General features: G+C 35.1%; 3 protein-coding genes and 1 long non-coding RNA gene across 6 annotated transcripts; 2 read left to right on the top strand and 2 right to left on the bottom strand.

Annotated features, from left to right (window-relative positions):
• Positions 1-135: 135 nt before the first annotated feature.
• LOC17878562 (zinc finger CCCH domain-containing protein 59) lies at positions 136-2,989 on the top strand. Of its 2 annotated transcripts, XM_023779882.1 has the most exons (8): positions 136-279; positions 927-1,386; positions 1,463-1,648; positions 1,771-1,872; positions 1,971-2,123; positions 2,213-2,392; positions 2,488-2,585; positions 2,683-2,989. In XM_023779882.1, exons 2-8 carry the CDS (start codon positions 928-930, stop codon positions 2,816-2,818), a joined length of 1,314 nt encoding a protein of 437 aa, XP_023635650.1. In that variant the 5' UTR covers positions 136-279; position 927; the 3' UTR covers positions 2,819-2,989. The 2 variants fall into 2 exon arrangements, with proteins under 2 accessions (XP_023635650.1, XP_006285078.1); XM_006285016.2 differs by having other exon boundaries at positions 136-1,386.
• Positions 2,990-3,121: 132 nt separating this feature from the next.
• LOC17878430 (chloride channel protein CLC-a) lies at positions 3,122-6,893 on the bottom strand. The gene is made up of 6 exons (XM_006285400.2): positions 6,476-6,893; positions 5,601-5,801; positions 5,332-5,509; positions 4,712-5,244; positions 3,497-4,628; positions 3,122-3,417 (listed from the first exon to the last, which is right to left on the bottom strand). Exons 1-6 carry the CDS (start codon positions 6,658-6,660, stop codon positions 3,313-3,315), a joined length of 2,334 nt encoding a protein of 777 aa, XP_006285462.1. The 5' UTR covers positions 6,661-6,893; the 3' UTR covers positions 3,122-3,312.
• Positions 6,894-12,297: 5,404 nt separating this feature from the next.
• On the top strand, positions 12,298-13,558 carry LOC17879203 (uncharacterized protein At4g15970). Its single transcript, XM_006285161.2, has 3 exons — positions 12,298-12,521; positions 12,617-12,964; positions 13,075-13,558. Exons 1-3 carry the CDS (start codon positions 12,318-12,320, stop codon positions 13,540-13,542), a joined length of 1,020 nt encoding a protein of 339 aa, XP_006285223.2. The 5' UTR covers positions 12,298-12,317; the 3' UTR covers positions 13,543-13,558.
• A 103-nt stretch (positions 13,559-13,661) lies between these two features.
• LOC111829496 lies at positions 13,662-18,496 on the bottom strand. 2 transcript variants are annotated; one of them, XR_002832892.1, is made up of 5 exons: positions 18,373-18,496; positions 17,677-17,766; positions 17,470-17,595; positions 17,316-17,381; positions 13,662-14,524 (listed from the first exon to the last, which is right to left on the bottom strand). It is a non-coding gene; the product is annotated as an uncharacterized LOC111829496 (long non-coding RNA). The 2 variants fall into 2 exon arrangements; XR_002832891.1 differs by lacking the exon at positions 13,662-14,524 and having other exon boundaries at positions 17,137-17,381; positions 18,373-18,492.
• Positions 18,497-18,542: the final 46 nt, after the last annotated feature.

The following is an 18,542-nucleotide window of genomic DNA, read 5'->3' as shown; positions in this document are numbered from 1 at the left end:
ATTAAAACAAAACATTAAATGAACCCACGAATGATGGGCCTAAATTAAGTCCAATAAAAAATTATGGCGTAACCGCCACGCTCATCCATCATTTATAACTCTATAAATACACAGTTCCCCTGCTAACCTTTTTTTTTTAGATCATTCGACTCGTTACCTTTTTTTTTCCACCTCCGTCTGAAATTTTCCTTTTTCTTTTGGCTCTCCCCGATCGAGTTGCAAAGCGTTGTTCCTCTCTCTAATCGAAGATCTAGATTCTACATACGTTTGATCTCTCAGGTTTGCTTCTACTTCGACTACGCTTTTCTCCGCGATTATGATGATGTCTTCTTCGTTCCTGCTTTCACACATTGGGTTGGGTTTCTCCGTCTTCTCGATTCTCGATCCTCCTATTCGCATCGACGCCCATAAATCTAGGGTTTATACCGATTGGGATGAGTGAAAGCTAGGGTTTCACCGATACGGATGATGGATTCGAGTTTTTCTTCTTATTGTACATTCGTCGGAAGCTAGATCTCGCTTCTTGGGGATTCTTCGTTGTTTTTGTTGTATTTTAGGGTTTTGATACTATGAAATCATCGAAGCCTATCGATTTCAGTTTGTGAATTGGAAACTCGGATGAACGATCGTTCGTCAGCTATGGCTTGTTTGGACTGAAGAGATCTATTGTTTTTAGTGGTATTTAGGTTAGGGTTATGAATGGCGATTTGAATTTAGGGATTTATTTGGGTTTTCTGTGGACGTGGTGCTCTATGATACCTGGATTGAATTTGGGGTTACAGTCAGAGGATTGGTGAATTCAGAAACTCCTTTACTTCTGGACTTGTTACCCTTCTGAAAATTTATGTATGGATCATCATGGATGAAGCAACAATGCTCGACTCTGTGGTTCAGTCTTCTAAAGTTGGTATTTTCTCAATGTTTAGTATGAATTACGAGGCGCCAAGGAGATACTCACAGGGAAGGCATTATGGAGTCAAGAGACAGCAAGATTTCGCTGCAGATGTAGTTTCGAGAGGACCTTATGGCCCTTATGACAATACAATGAAAGGTCCTTATAAGCGTTCAAGGAATCTGGTTTGGAAAGCACCAGGGGGCAACAGGCCAAAACAGAATGAAGTCAATGGGTCAACAAAACCACCAGTTTTAGGCACAAGATGTTCTGTGTCAAACCAGCCGAGAAAAAATTCTGTGTATGGGCCTAAAAGCTCACCTATCTCAGACACCAGAGGCTGTGGGTCCAGGGATAACAGCAGTACTAAAAAAATTGTATGCAAGTACTGGAAAGCTGGAAACTGCAATAGGGGTGAGCAGTGCCAATTCTTACACTCTTGGTCTTGTTTCCCTGGATTAGCCATGGTAGCTGCTCTTGAAGGACACACGAAGGTACGTTTCCAGTATTTGTTTGTATAATCATATATATGGTGTTTTACTCTCGGCTAAATATAGTTTTTTGCTACAGGATATAAAGGGGATCACCCTCCCTCAGGGTTCCGATAAACTCTTTTCAGTCAGTTGCGATGGTACATTGCGAATTTGGGACTGCCATACTGGTCAGTGTGTACATACCATCAACCTCCAGGCAGAGGCAGGATCTCTAATCAGTGAAGGCCCATGGGTCTTCCTTGGATTGCAAAACGCTGTAAAGGTTAGCTTAATCCGTCTCTTGACTCAAATATACTCTCTCTTGTCTTAATTCCATCCACTAAACTCAGTGGGACTGTCTTGTTGCTTCTGGTGCTAAAGTTTTTTGTTTATACAATCCTGCAGGCTTTTAATGTCCAAACCAGTAAAGATTTGCATCTTGACGGGGTGGTTGGTCAGGTGCATGCAATGACTGTTGCAAATGGAATGCTATTTGCTGGAACAAGTGTAAGCATTATAACTTCCATCTCTGTATACATGTTTTTAGTTCTCTGCCTCTTTGATGGATCTAAATTAAGTTCTTTTTCATGATTTTGGAATTGCAGTCTGGCAGTATATCAGTCTGGAAAGCTACTGACTCTGAGTCTGATCCTTTCAAATATCTCACATCTCTCGAGGGACATCATAGTGGTGAAGTTACTTGTTTTGTTGCTGGAGGTCAACTACTATACTCTGGTTCTGTCGATAAAACTATAAAGGTAAGAATCTGGCTTCTACTAATTGATTTCAGCTTTAATCTTATTCTGAAACAACATTCCAATCAATTATGTTTCCTGTGATTCTCCAGGTGTGGGATCTCAACACCCTGCAATGTATTACGACCCTGAAGCAACATATTAACACTGTCACGTCACTCTTATGTTGGGACAAGTGTCTGATATCGTCTTCCTTGGATAAGACCATAAACGTTTGGGCATGTTCTGATAATGGAAGCTTGAAAGTTACTCATACACGCAGACAACAACAGGTAAAGTTTTGTTTTTCACTTATGCCATTCTTCATAACAAATTAACAACTACACTTGGTTTTAACAAAATAAACATTTCTGATTGTTTGGAACAGAGTGTCCATGCTCTTTGTGGGATGCACGATGCAGAGGCCAAACCGATCATATTCTGCTCTTACCAAAATGAAACAGTTGGCATCTTTGACCTACCATCGTAAGTGAAGCTTAACAATCTCCAATTGTATTGTTCTCTAAACTTGAATCAAAACTATTTTTACTAATTCTTCTTGTATCTTTTGGGTTACACACAGTTTTGAAGAAAGAGGAAAGATATTCTCTACGGACACAATCAGCACACTCACAGTTGGTCCTGACGGGTTGCTATTCAGTGGAGACAAGAGTGGGAACTTGCGTGTATGGAGCTTAGCTGCTGGCACCAAAGTTTAGTCATTTTCGACAAATGAATTATGATTTAATTTGTACATAGATTGGTGATAAGAGATAAAGAGAGTTCTCTTTTGTAATGGTTGATAAGAAGAGTCGCAGAATTATCTCTTTTGTAATGACTCAAAAGATAAATTTACTAAATTTAATTTCCAAATCCTTCCTTTAACATAATATCTTCAAACCCCATACTCTCAGAAACTGATGAGCACCAAATTCAAAACACGAGTTTGTAACTCTGCTGAAACTTCAAAGTTTTGTTCTGTAATCAAATTGTTTTTATTTTTCTTTTGAGACTGATGATGATGTGAGGGGAAAAAAATATAGATTTACAAGTAGAAAACACAAATCTATGAAACAGTATAATTTGTTTTTTTTTGGTCTTCAAGAAAGAATGCAAGCAAAACTGGACAGAATAAATATCAACTAAGAATGAGGAAAGAAACACAAATCACACAAACCAATGAGTGAACCTTCTTTACTTGTTGCCTTATTATTCATCGAGCTTTTCCACTTTTGTGTTTATCCAAGTGAGGAAATGCTTGTAGAATGTTATAAGCCCTTAGATCTTGCCTTGTTAAGATTCCTATCACAGGTGACATCTGCAAATACACGAGCCACATTTTGATCAAACTAGGAACAAGTTTAGTAGTGGTCAAGAGAATGAAAAAGAAAACTTACCCCTGAAGCTTGAATCTTGGGAACAACCAACAAATGTCTGAGACCCACTGACCGGAACAGTACCAAAGCCTTTGCCACTGACATACTCTGCACCACTGTGTAAGGTGTAGTGTTGGTCAAAGGATGAAGGTCAACATACAATTGCATCTCTGAACTTGTGATTGCCACATCGTCGAAATTATCTTCTCTCTCAGCCAATTCAACTGGTGTGAACTTTTCCCTAACTTCCCACTCTTCTGTTCTCCTTTTCTCATCCAAGAACCATCTCTTCTTCAGAACTTTAACAAGATGAGCTCTTAAGATCAGACCATGTAGCTCTGTACCAGTGGCTTGGTCTGCTCCATCCAAGACCGGGAATGCGTTATGCGTTGTGTTCCTGAGTACATCGACTATATTTGCGACTTTTTCTACTCCGTTGAGTGTCACAACCGGAGGCTTAGCGTCATTAAGCTCACCTACTGTGAGATTCCTCATCCATGGCTCTGGATTTGCTTCCAAGAAAGGTAAGCCCTTTAGATGGAGAATGATCTCGTAGATACTCAGATTGAAGCTATCTCCAACTGTCTTAGCTATCAAAAGCACAAACATTGTAATGGGCAACAAAAGAAGGTTGTTGGTGAGCTCCAGAAATATAACACAGAGTGAAACAGTCATTCTCATTGAACCAGCCATGAGTGAAGCTGCACCAAGAACTGCGTAAAGACCTTGATCTATGTTTGTGTAAGATCCCATTGCTGTGCCTAGCATCCGACCGTATGCAGAACCCATGAGGATTATCGGTAAGAAGAGACCCGAAGGTGTCGCTATACCGAATGTGATAAGCCCCAAAATGCAGTAGAGGCCAAAGAAGATCCAGAGAGAAACCATACCAAACTCATTAGGAGTGTTGGAAGAGAAAATGTTTCTAACTGCATCATCATTGGTTGTGAGAAGCAGAGTAGATAGATCATTGTAATAACCATTTGGACAATTGAATTGCTTGAAGTTTCCTGATCTTCCATTTGTTGGACAGGTCTCGTCTATAGAAGGATCACAAGGCTTGCATTCCGCTAAGAAAGGAAGACCGAACAAGCAAACCGAGGTGAATAGAGATACCGCAAGACTCAGAAGAACCTTGTGAAGCTTACCCTTCCTACACAAAATTTAACCAAACAATGTTAAGTAGAAACAAATCTTTGTCATTCTTGAATGTTGTCACTGATCATAAACACTTACTGGTTGATGAGATTGTAAAGCCGGAGAATTTTATGCAGAATATGATTGTACAAGCTTCCAAGAATGCCACCAAAGACTCCAATCAATGTGACAGGGATTATATCCGCTGCATGGTACCTAACCTCTACATGACTCACATCAAACATAATGAGTCCTCCTGAGCCAAAAAGCCCGCATTTCCCGGAATTGCAAATCTCAATGAAGGCTCTCAATACAACCACCACAACAGCTGTACTGAAGAATGTCCTCCACAAGAGAGCGCTTCTCCACCACGTAGCAACTTCCTCAAGTGCGAAAAGAACTCCTCCTACTGGTGACCTGAAAGCTGCACATACTCCAGAGGCAGATCCACAGGTAATAAGATCTCTTCGATCTCTATCGTTGTTGAAGTAACGAAGCCATCTCCATTTGATTCTGTGGTTATCTGGACCACCTTGACCAAGCAAAGAAGCAATGCAGCTTCCAATATGAACCAAAGGCCCTTCTTTACCAAGATCAAGTCCAGCTGCAACCGCTCCAATACTTCCAACAATCTAATCAAAAAACCCGCAAAATCCATCAGTCAAAACAAAAGATCTCACATTAACTTTGCCGGAAGATTCAAACTTTAGAAAACAAACCTTAACCATCATGGTGGTAAAACCAAACATATTGGGAGTGTCAATGCCATTAAGATAAGCTTTAATCTCAGGAATCCCTGGACCAGCCGCTGTAGGAGCAAAGCACACAACAAGTACTGTTGCCACCAATGTCAGACCCAAATTCGCACCCGTAAAGACCATCAGACCTGTCCAAAACCTATTTCAAACATAGACTTAGCATACAAGGTAACTCAATTTCTTGATTTTTTTTTGTTCTTTTTCAAGATTATGGCTGACGAGTCAATCACCTATCTTGAGCGATATAGTAGCCAACTGCAAGAAGTTTGTAACCGGCGATGTTTTCGACGGCGAGGTTGATGAGAGTAGCGATGAGACCAGTGAAGAGACCGACAAGACAAGCTAATGTCCATTTTAGAAATATGTATTGAAACACTTGAGTCTTTGATCTACTTCTCCAGTCATGCTTGAACAGATCATTCTCGTTTATTCTGCAGTTAAAAAAAATATATATACAGAATTATTGCAATAGTGGTGCATGTCTCTATCACTGAAGATTTATTTTCAAGTTTTAATAAAAATTGAAGATTATCCGAAAACAGAGTAAATATTAAAACTTTATAATAAAGAGATTTGAGACCAAGACTTATCATACAACTAATAAAACAAAAGGTAACCCAATTTTCTTGATCTTGTTCAAGATTTTGATGATGATTGCTTGCGGCAAATTGAAAATGTGAGATAAAACATTGAACAGTTTATATGTCTCCATCATTAATAATTTCATTCAATTTTTATGTTCTGAAAATCAGAATAAAGATTCTTAAACCTTTACATAAAAAAAAAATATTGTGACCACTAATCCATACAATTTTATTTATTTTCTTAAATAAATATCATCTGAAAACAAAGCAAGATTTAAACCTTATAGAAGTTTCTTTTTCAAAACGAAAATTTATCTGAAAACCATGTAAATATGGAAATTTTCTGGAAATAGATTGAGACAAAAAAAAAATGTATCCAGAGAATTATTTTAAAGTGAAAAATTTATCTGAAAAAGATTGAAAATCAAGAATACTACATCCAACTTCTTAAATAAAAGAAGAAGTAGTGAAATATATGAATCTGATATCAAGATCTGAAAGAAAGATAAAAGAAGACATACTCGTAATCTAAACTCTCGATGTGTGAAACTTTGGCACCGACCAAAGCAAGAGGAGTAGAAGAAAGTGTTCTATGTCTTTTAAGGAGAGGTTGGTTCAAAGCCATGTTGTTCTCTGGATCTGCTTCTTCTTCTTGATCTCCATTGTAATTGCTATTACTAATCTGCAAGTTCCCATCTTCATCCATCGAGATAACTCAAAGAGACAATAGGACCACACTCAGAAAAAGAAGAAGTAGAAGAACAAAAGTAGCAAGGTTTTGGTTAGATCTTAAAGAGTTTTTGATTTGGATTTCTATGAGAGTTTTTGTCGTTTCTTCTAGATGAAGAAGCGCTTTTTGTGAAGCTTTATAGATCTCTCTCTTACATATAGTCACATAAACACATGCATGCATCAACCATTATAATGTATGGTTTGTATAAAAACATATAACATTTTAATTTAGATTTTCTATTTGTTGTGAGGAGGAGTCAAGTCACACAGTGGGTGGATGGGTTCCATATGCGTTTCTCACTAAAGATAAGACAATCATTGGTCTATATTATATTGCCTACTCAAAATAAAAATATATAACCACTAAAAAAAAGGCAAATTACGGCATGATATGTGGCGATTAAAAATTCATATTGGTTTGAATAGGATAGATATCTATTACTCTTTAGCTAATCTTTCGAACATAATACATTTATAAGAAATCTAATTAAAATTCTATATACAACCCTATATATTATCTTTTTGTTATGTGTAGAAAGAAACTACTAGAAATCAACTTTTTTTATAGCTATATATACTATAATTTTACTCGTTTTAATGAATTTATAATGCAGAAAATAAATTTATGATTTTACGTAAGTTGAACAAGAACGGAAAAGAATTAAATTATTATACTACATTAATGTGTTCTTATCCACTAAAAGGGATATAATCCATTTTTTGTTTGTGTGTGTGTGTAGAAGAAATTGACTATTATCTAGCCAACAAATACAAATTACAAGTCGATATGTGATTTTGACGTAAAGTTGAAAGAAGGAAGGAATTCTAATTTCACTTGTATAATAATACTGTTCTAAATCACTTTTATCCACTATTTGTTTTACTTTTTTTTTATATAAAATATATATATATATATATATATTGTCCACTATTGAGGTGAATTAAGAGTGTTGTGGCAGACAAAAAATGGTTAATGTCGATAGTTCCAAATTCTTTGGGGCATGGTGACAACTCTTTCATTACTGGAAATGTGGCATAAGATTTTCACAAGAAGTTTCTCGTTTACACTTTACATTTCTAACATTTCACCCATTTTCATTACAAAGTAATAGAAAGTATTGTGCATATTGCTCATTTACAAAAAAAAAAAAAGTATTGTACATATTGCATAATCACAATTTCTATTATAGAAATCATCAGTGTTTATGACATTTTCTTTTTCCCTAGAAAACACTTTTACACTGTTTATGACAGCATACAGTATTATCATTAAAAATATATGTAGACAACTAGACAATCATATTGTATGATTGTATTCACATATGCTATTCAAGCAAATAGATCTTATAACAAAGACCATTTTCCTAAATTTATCTAACATAAGTTATTTAATTTATCAAATATATATGAGCATCATTCATCAATAATTGAAAAGTAAAAAGATTATACATATAACAAATTTTCATGAAGTTCTTGCACAAGACCAACCAATCCAACGCTCCCATACTTTTCTTTTTTTGGATCGACAAAGACGGTTTGCATGTGGATCTCCAAGGCACCACCATAGACAAAATCTTTTTCTGTTTTCATTTATAAATTAATGATATTCAAACATGCATCGTCCATAAATAAATCATACAATTTGCACTAGAGGACATAAACAATACTTTGTTTTGGTTGCTTGTGTACACATGGTAGTTAACCCCAAAAAAAGAAAAAAAAAGAAAAGAAAAGAATTCGACAATCTTCTCCTAGTTTCCAATTCCTTTTTCATTTTAATTATGGTATTACACGTTACCCAAATAAGTAGCTTCTCTTAATGTGAAATAATAAAAGCAAATGACAAAAATAAGATTTCGTAATATCTTTTTTTCTATAAATTCGTAAACTATAAATATCCATAGAGGGATATATCAGGGATGAGCCAATTTGGTTGCGTACAGACCAAGTGACCAATATATGTTCTGTTAAACAGGACAACTCAGCCATTACATCTGACAGATCAGCAGAAACCTTTGTGACCAATAAGATCTAAACACGTATACTAAATCAACACTCGTTCGATCATGACAAGATCCAACGTTCAGAATAATTCCGACCTTTGAGATAATCTGAAAGCCACTTTTAAAATTAATTTCTCTCTTGTACGAATATTTTATATCTCTAATCATTTATTCTCCAAACACGTGATTTAAAATATTTTGCGGTCCCTTAACGTCCAATTGTAAATAAATTATTTGACCATGTCAAAAAGAAAATATAATATATTTTTCTTTTCGTAAACAAGTATCGACTAATCACTTTGATGGGTTTAATTCGTTTTAAGTCCGGATACATTATTAACCTTTTAATATTATTATATGATTCTTTGTTTTTTTTTTTGTTTTCGTAAAAATATGATTTTTTTTGTTTAATACATCGTTGTCAAATATTATTTGGTTCTTGTAGATATACGTATGTGAAACGGATAGAGATTGGAATATCTCATAACTAAAATATGAAAAATATACGAAACATATATCACATCTATATAAAAGTAGGAGTGGCAAAACACATAAATATTCGAATTATCAATTATGAGAAAGCCATTGTTTTTAGTTACATTTGTAGATTTTACCATTTTAAAATACTTTAGATTTCAAGATTTAAACACACGTTTTTAATTATGAAAAAAAACTTCTCAAAATGTGTAAATGGCAAAAGAATGACAAGTTTAAATTATTTGAAGCAAGATAAACAAATCCAAAAATATTGAGCCAAATATTGCATATTCTATAATAATCGCTAAATATACAATCCAACAAAAAAAGAACTGAAAACTATACTATACGAGAAAGGTATACTATGAGATCAACTATTAGGTTTTTTGGTAATTCAACTAGGATATATACATAATAAGACAATTCAAGATTACAAAAAGTATACAAATTCGAAAACTCTAGTTAACTGATATATAAAAAAGAAAAGTCTTGGTTAGAAAATAACTATGAAATTAATGAATAATCGAGCCAACCAAATAAATGTGTTGTACATAAGTTTTGGTGAGAGGAATGGGGACAATACAGAAAGAAGCTACACACACACACACACGTGGCGACTGTGAAAACCATGTGATCCATATGTGTAGAGTCCCTATTCGACGACGACCTTCTTGATCAGATCTAAATCCAACTGGCTGGTCTCTTGAATGGAACACGTATCTAGTCATATGCTTCATGTGAGTTTTGTTTTTCTTTTTTGCTTTTTTTATTTATTTAATTTTTGAGTTCTTTCCCCTCATGATTGAGCTGAGCAGAGATGATGAAAAGAAAAAAGATTACTGACCGTCACAACATAAATACACTTATAGTTACAAATATAAATTATATATTAGAAAACACAAGTTAAACAAAATGCTTTTGATCAATTTGTTCGGACCAAACAGTATTGAACTAAGATATGTATATACAAACCAAACAGAAACAATATTAGAACATTGTAAGAGCTCTCGCAACATGATAAATGTTGAACGAACCAGTCACAGAAGTAGTAAAAGATACATTGAAAACATATAATCAAAACATTAACATGTCATGTGCAATGATTTTTTTGTTGTGGAACAAATCCGCCGATCTTAATAAACCAACATGCATGTTTCTGTATATATTCCGGAAAAAAAAAATGCTAGGTTGGATTGTTAGTTAACGTGACAAATTTATTTTATAAGTTTAATCAATGCGAAATTAAAGCGTAACAACAACGTATGATCAAATTCATGAGTTTAATTACAAACACTTATTAATAGAGATTTTATATGAATGATGAATAAGAAGTCTTTTTCATGCAAAATGCGGTATTAAAATAATTAGATATCGAGATTTGCATATTTTTTTTTTTCTTTTGAGTATGAAGTTAGGCAAAGATATTGACGATTTTAATATTTGGGAAAAAAAAAAAAAAAAAGATATGGTAATATTGAACACGGTGTCGACTCACCGCACCGCCTATGGCCGACCAGATGCGTACACACACTCTTTTATATGTTTTGTTATGTAATTCCTCGACTTTGGGGTTGATACTTGATAGTGACCAAAATGATTTTAAAACACATGAATACTATTTGTTAAGAATTTGATGAATTAGAAAAACATTAGGCAATAAAGATTTTATTTAAGGATTAGGTAGTTTTGGTTTATCAGAATCTGCAAGAGAGTGGACCAGTTTTTTTGAGTCTTCGGATCATACTACCCAATTTCTTTTCCCCAATAATATGATTAATTAATTAATAATTCACGATAATAGTGTGTTGAGAAAACTTGATATATTGTCATGGCATTGACAATACTTGAGATGCATATGCACTCAATCAGAATGTATAAAATAATCAAATGGTTTGAGGTTTATTTGTAAAATTTATATATGGGTGACAAAAGTTTAAATAACTGAAAATGTGATTTTACGCATTGTTTATAATAATTGTTCATTTAAAATATACACAAATTTCACACTATTTTCTTAAAACATATGTGATCATATCATACACTATCCACTTATTCATGATTTTGCCATCTTTTCATGTTTTCAAATAATCATCCCACACATATGGTCAAATTTTAAAGAAAGTTGAAATATAAGAAATAATTTTCTAATATTCATCTGTTTTCTTCTTTTCTTTCTTTTACAAATGATATAATAAAATATACAATGTTACAAGAAAACGAACCTATATTTTTAGTATATATAGTTGGAGCACCAATTTTGATAGCTTACTTGTTTTTAATTTGTGTGTGCAAAAGCTTACTTGGTTTCAAGAACTCTTTTTGGGAGGGGATTTGAGTCTTTGTTAGTTCGTTTTTTTCTAAGGGATAATATATATGTTTTAATACTTTAGTCAACATTGTTATAGAAAGAAAAAAAGTGTATATTCGTAAGACTAAGATATCAAAAACTCAAAGTTGGATTAAAGAAACAAAAGGTCGAAGTCGAACATTTTAAAAGAAAACGAATACGTTCAACATTATATATATTGTTACATCGATATCCCATTTCTGATGTGTCAAATCTTATCAACATATTTTTCATTGCTTATTTGGTTTAGCAAACCAATTTTTAATAATCAAACCGGTTTCAATATTTCGGTTTCAATTACAAATGATTGGTTTTGCTTCCCCTATTGGATATTTGTGAAATGCCATATGTCACTTTCTCTATTATATATTGCAAGATGTAATTTATATAAACATAAGAAAGACATTCTGATGGGTGTTTGCAATCTTAATTAGGGTGAGAATAGTCAACCATCTTTAAAACTTTTGTAAGTAATTCAATATGTACTTGGAAAAAAATCTGAAAATCAGGAAACCAATAATAAAAAATGGAAGTAAAATTTAGATAAAAATATCTCTTGTAAAAATCTATAATTGAGTCAAAAACAAAAGTTATTTGGGTAATAAATTCTGAAAAGGTGCAAAATGCATTAATTTGACATAAAAGATAGTATCCCAAATTTCCAATAATGTAAAATCTAACCATTTATTTACTTTACAAATATGGATTTGGAAGCAAAAGGAAAATGCTTAATTATAATCAGATTCTGCTGCATGAACCCCTTCTTCTCTATTCAATCTATCCATCATAGTATAATCACCATGAATGCACAAATATAACAAAAGAACATATTCTAAGATTGTGCAGTCTAAACTCAGAAGAACAAAAATGCAGATTGTAAGGATAGTGAAGTTACCATACCTTCTCATATGTTTCCTTCTCTTCATCATCCTTTGGTTGTTGTCACATCCCTCTTGTGCTCCATACATGAATTCTATCAGAGGAACACAATTCTCGCATCTTCAACCTGTAAGATCAAAGATTACTATCCCATTAGGTATAATGCTAATTTAATTTTATTCAATAACATTATTGATAGATTTTGTATTTCCTCGTGGTCATAGGAATCTTCAAGCTTATCGAGACTAGTCAAAGAAATAGCTACAGAAGACAAGATGGTGATTATTACCATGGTGGATCGAGAATGGGCAAAACCTGACTCTATTCTTGATCTGTTCCTTGAGAGTATTCGGATTGGAGAAAGAACCAAATACTTGCTGAACCATTTGATCGTTGTTGCTTTAGATGATCAAGCTCTTCGATATTGTCTTCGTGCCCACCCTCATTGCTACCTTCATAGAGGTTATAGAAAAAACTCGGAATCTTTGAATCCGGATGGTCTTGTTACCGGTTGGAGCAAGAAGTATTTGGTTAAAGAGATTCTTGAACTCGGTTACAACATAATGTTCACAGTAAGTTAATTCTCTACAAGAAAACATCATGAATTACTACGAAAATTTTGGTAGGAAAATTACATAAAACACTGATTAATATAAGATTTGGTCTGAAAATATGGTTCTAGGAGGCAGATGTGATATGGCTAAGCAATCCAATATTGCATTGCAACCCACTAGATCCAATCCAAGTGGCTTGCGGGATCTCACCGAGTGATCATTTAACAGTGGAAAACACAGGAGGTTTCTTCTATGCCAAGTCTAATTACGTAACCATACACTTGTTCAAGACCTTGGACGTAGAGAGGGTTGTGTATCCCGCAACTGGAAACCAATCCTTGTGTGACATTGTCAAGCGCCAAGATGTAATCCAGAACCTTAGTATGAAAGTAACCTTCTTGGATGATGCTAACTTTGGCAGGTTTTGTCAACCAAATAATTCACAAGATCGAAGCAAGATAAGTACAGTCCATGCAAGTTGTTGTAATGATACAAAGAGTAAAGTGCATTACCTAAAGCTTATACTCCAAGACCGGAAAAAAATGAATCCGCAATGGATCATTCCAAGCCAATGCAGAGGATTTCATCCGCTATAAACATTTTTAACATATGTAACCAAAAAAAAAAACTATTTACCAAAAACACATTTCTGTCAATGCATGTGTTTGTGAAAATCATCTATACGACAACATGGGAGTAACTTACTTGGGCTGACTTTAGCGAAAGCCCACAAGGCCCACTAAAGCCCTTTTTAGCATTAATTAAAAAACATAAAATTAAAATTACAACCGTAACGTACGTGTGATTTCATTTCCATTTGGATCGTCCAACATCAGAGAATGAACAATGTCGGGACGCAAATCAAAAGAATGCAAACCTAACTCGCATAGTTCGATAATCCATCTGCTAGACAATTAGTTTCCCTATACACGTGAGAAATCCGGACCAACCAGTTCCTTGAAAAAAAGTCATGGCATAGCCGTACCAGGAACACTAGCGGATGGGCTGTATTAATCGAAGATTTTAAAAGCCCAACTACTAACTCAGAGTCCAACTCCAACTCCACCCGACAAAAACCTTGATCCCAGGCGAATAGCAGGCCATAATAAGCTCCCCAAAACTCCCCCATAGGAGCCGAACACTCCCCTATATTAAGTGCAAAGCCTCCAAGCCACACACTGTTCCCGTCTCGAATAACCCCTCGTGCGGTCGGCAACCCCGGATTTCCCCTTGACGCTCCATCTGTCGATATCTTTACCCATTCCACCAACGACTTCTCCCACTTAACCATTTGTACGGTCCAGTGTGCCGTTAACGGGCGACCATGAACCTGCTCATGTCCCCGTGTCACCTCCCCTGCCAAATCCTTCAAAAATTTGATCCGATCCCGACACGTCCTTCTCTCCCCAAAGACATCACTACATCTCCATTTCCACCTCCACCAAACAGCAACACTAAACAGTTTGCCCATCTCATCCTCATTATAACCTGAACCCAGATGTTCAAACATCCACTCAAGTAAAGATTGAGCAAAAAACACAGTCAGCCTCCGTCGGGGTACTAACCGCCGCCAAATCCCTGCCATGGCGGGGCAATCCCGCAGAATATGAATTATTACTTTTAGAGTGACACGACTTATGATTTTATTTGCCTTCCTTAAAATTTCGTTGTGACCGAAGAAGATTTTTGTTTTGTTTGTTTTTGCAGTTTTAGTAAGAATGCAAAGCTAATTGCCAATCAACAAAAGTCTATCTCCATTGTCCAATTAACTTAAACGCCACACCCCAGCCTAAAGGAACATTTGCAATCACAAGTGCAACACCAAGTTTCTTCCATATGTTTGTGTTTATAATTATATCGTAAACCCGAACCTCATTTGAAAATGCTTCAAGCAAGTAAAGGTTGTTGTTGGTCTCTGCAGTGAGGAGCGGTGACTGTGAAGGCATGAACGTCATGCTTTCAGGCATGCTTGGGATGAGTGTCCAAGAATTTGTCACCTCATCATAGCATTCTCCACAAGTAAGGTATTCATTATTCACATTTCTACTGCCAATCACGTGAACTTACCGCACAAGAAACAACCTGAGTCGAATTTGCGTTTATTATGCATTTCCGAATCGTAGACCAAATTTTGGTGTGAGCATTTTATATTTCTATACATTTCTTAAAACTTTGAGAATCAAATTCCCATTTACTTTTATACCGCTGACAAAATAAGTATTAAACTCATAGCTCGTGACAACGTACATGCAACATGGTGTGGTCTGTGGTCATTGCAGGACCTTTACCCAATGATGCATCTTTAGCTCGTAACGCCACATTATCATGTCTCTCAGCTCTTTTCCAGTGACGATCAAATGTGTACCCGCACAAATTGTTTCTTAATCACTAAGAGAGAAGAAAACGTTAGACGGAATTCTTGGAAGTTTCTCAAAATTCTCAAATTTTTAATGAAACATCATCCATCAAGTGTCACCACTAGTTAGCATAAACATGTGAGGTTCCACGATCCCGCATTCTCGCCATCTTAAACATATCATAGCTTTTTAGTAGTTGTAAAATTTAATTGATGAGACGTTTTTGTCATTATGTCGACCACTAAGTGGAAAGCACAACGTCTCAAGCATCAATATTTACAATTGCCAAAAAGGTATGATATGTTTAAGATGAGACGAGAATCCGGGAACGTGGAACCATACATGTTTATGTTGATGAGCGGTGACACTTGTTGGACAATGTTTGATAAAAATTGAGAATTATGAGAAACTTCCAAGAATTTCGTCCAAAGTTTGCTTCTCTCTTAGTAATAAATAAACAATTTGTGTGGGTACACATTTGATCGTCATTGGAAAAAGCTGAGAGGCATGGAAGTTTGGCGTTACAAGCTAGAGACGCATCATTGGGTAAAGGTCTACAATCACCACATCACGTTTCATGTACGCTTCCACTAGCTATGAGTTTGATGCTTATTTTTTCGGCAACATAAAATTTATTGGGAATTGGATTCCTGAAGTTTTAGGAAGTGTAGAGAAATACAATGCTCACACCAAAATATGGTCAACGATTCGGGAAATGCATAAGAGAAGAAAATCCATCTCAGGATATTTCTTGCGGGGCAAGTTTTACGTGATTAACGGTAGAAATGACCATGATGAATACCTTACTTATGGAGAATGCTACGATGAGGTAACAGATTCATGGACACTCATCCCAAAAATGCTTGAAAGCATGATGTTCATGCCTTCCCAGTCGCCACCCCTCATTGTAGTGGCCAACAAAAACCTTTAGTCGTTTGTAGCATTTTTAAACCAAGTGCTAATATCTCAATTGGTAAAGATCTCTAGAAAAAGCTTAGAGTTCGCCGGTTCGAGTACCGTTTGGGTCAATACCATATAACATGCTCTGGTCTCAGACCTGAGGGGGTGGGTTTTGACCCGGAACCTCTTTGATTATTCAAAAAAAAAAATGAGGTCCAAGTTTATGATATAAACACAAACTCTATTATAAAGTAACATTTGCTCTAAAGCTACTATATATCTTATCTTACTCTAAAATAGAGTAAATGATAAGATTACTCAATATTTAGAGTAACTCTACTCTATTTTCTTACACTAATTTTATTTTAGAGTAAGAAATAGAGTGATACATTAAAGAAAAATGATGCTCTAATTTAGAGGTACTCTATTTTCGAGTAAAAAATAAAGATTTACATTGGAGATGGTCTAAGAACCTATGGTGGGTTTTTAAGAAAAACCATCTCCAATGGTAGAACACATGAGGGGTTGTGATACCCCGGTTTCAGGAAACGCGGACAGGTTTACAAGAATTAATTTGGCTACATATGTCAAAGGTTTTAAGAGAACTCTATAATTAATAGTGCTTATGCCGGAGTAGTCTAAAGATAGGTGACATTCTAAAAAGTGGTTATCGGAACTGTACGCGTGAGAATTAAACATGGGGAAAGATCATGGGTGGACTCACATACTAGGATTGGACATGGAGCCAACTAAGAGAGATGGGCCCATGGAGTGGGAGTGGACATGGAGTGGGAGTGGACATGGAGCCCATTAAGAGAGATGATGGTCAGAGCGTTACAAGGGTTCTTAAGATTATTTTTTTTTCTTCAAAATAATTGATGTTTGGTGTAATTGGTGTTTGGACAGTTCATAAACACATCAAAAACTGTTAGATGCAAAATAGAGATTTATGATCTACTCGTGAATATATAAGTTTTGCACACTAAGCTAATAACAACCAAGATAATTATAAACTATAGATTTCCAAAGGCCTAGAAACGGGCAAGTTGTTCGATAGTACATTAACGGGTCATTCATGATCTCTATTAACTCAAAGCATAATTATTTCGAACCTGATTATGATCATCTCCACTGAAAGAAGCGCCATCGTAGTAGGGAAGCTTAACTATATTCCAGGTCTACATAAGAAAAGCACATGACGATGAAAATCAGTGAATTTCAAAACTTCTTGCATGTACAAAATTTAAACGAAGATTAAGATGAAACCATGATTTTCTTGAGCTTTATCACTAAGGATTCCTGTAAACTGATGCTGCTTCTCCATATAGTTAGAGAAACCATGTCGAGTCTTCTTTTGGTATACACATGTTATAATGTTGTTGCACCATCCTCCTTCATGTTTCAAAAACATTAAATATTCAAAGAAAAAATTTAAATTAATGCTTTCATCTAGAAAAAATCTTTCACTAAAACCTCCAATTGAATAAGCCAGATATTAGCTATTAGCTCCAGATCCATGTCCACGGTGCAAGTGGCATCCAAGTAATATTCCGTCCAAAAAAACTGTGAACAAACACACATAAATATGTAAAGGCTCAAACATAACTAGTTTCAAACATTCTTTACACAAATACACTGCTTCTACCAAATCATTTCTTTGTGATCATGTGATCAAAGTGAGAAACATAGGTTATGCAGGGACAAAAACTAAAAAATAGTGTAATCAAAAGTGTTTACATCAAAGCCCAATGGTTAGGTGCCTTTCAAAACTGATTGACACTAGAAAGAAATTTAAGAAATACAGAAGCCTTCAAACTAAGTGGAAAACCATGCTCTTTCACTCAGACAGTTCATTCTTAAGCTAAGCGATCAGGAAATTACGCATTTTCAGGATATGAATGAAGACCAGTAATGAGTAATTGAGAAACCATACCAAACTATCACTCATTACATATACATATAGATCTAAATCTCAGCTTCATTTCTCAAAACACATAAAAATCTATAAATCTGAAACATTCAATTCTTATCAAATGTTCAAAATTTCTTAGGATATTGGGTTTTCCAAAGGGATAGTATAAATCTCAATTAAAAAGGAAGGATCTTTAATAACCCAAATACCTCAACCCACAAATGATTGAATTAAGAGATGAAAAGGATTTTAATTACCGGAGACAACGAGTTGGTGTTTCAGCTTTAGATTGTGGAGACAATAAAAGAGAACCTTGAAGCATTTGAATCGGAAATCAAAGGTGAGAGAGAGAGAGAGATAGAGAGAGAGAGAGAGATATATATATATATATATATATAGAGAGAGAGAGAGAGAGAGGAGAGAGAGA

This window comes from Capsella rubella, unplaced genomic scaffold, assembly GCF_000375325.1.
Source record: "Capsella rubella cultivar Monte Gargano unplaced genomic scaffold, Caprub1_0 scaffold_7, whole genome shotgun sequence".
In the NCBI taxonomy this organism is placed as follows: domain Eukaryota; kingdom Viridiplantae; phylum Streptophyta; class Magnoliopsida; order Brassicales; family Brassicaceae; genus Capsella; species Capsella rubella.
Note: the sequence above shows the minus strand (reverse complement) of the source record. Positions and strands in the feature narration are given on the sequence as shown.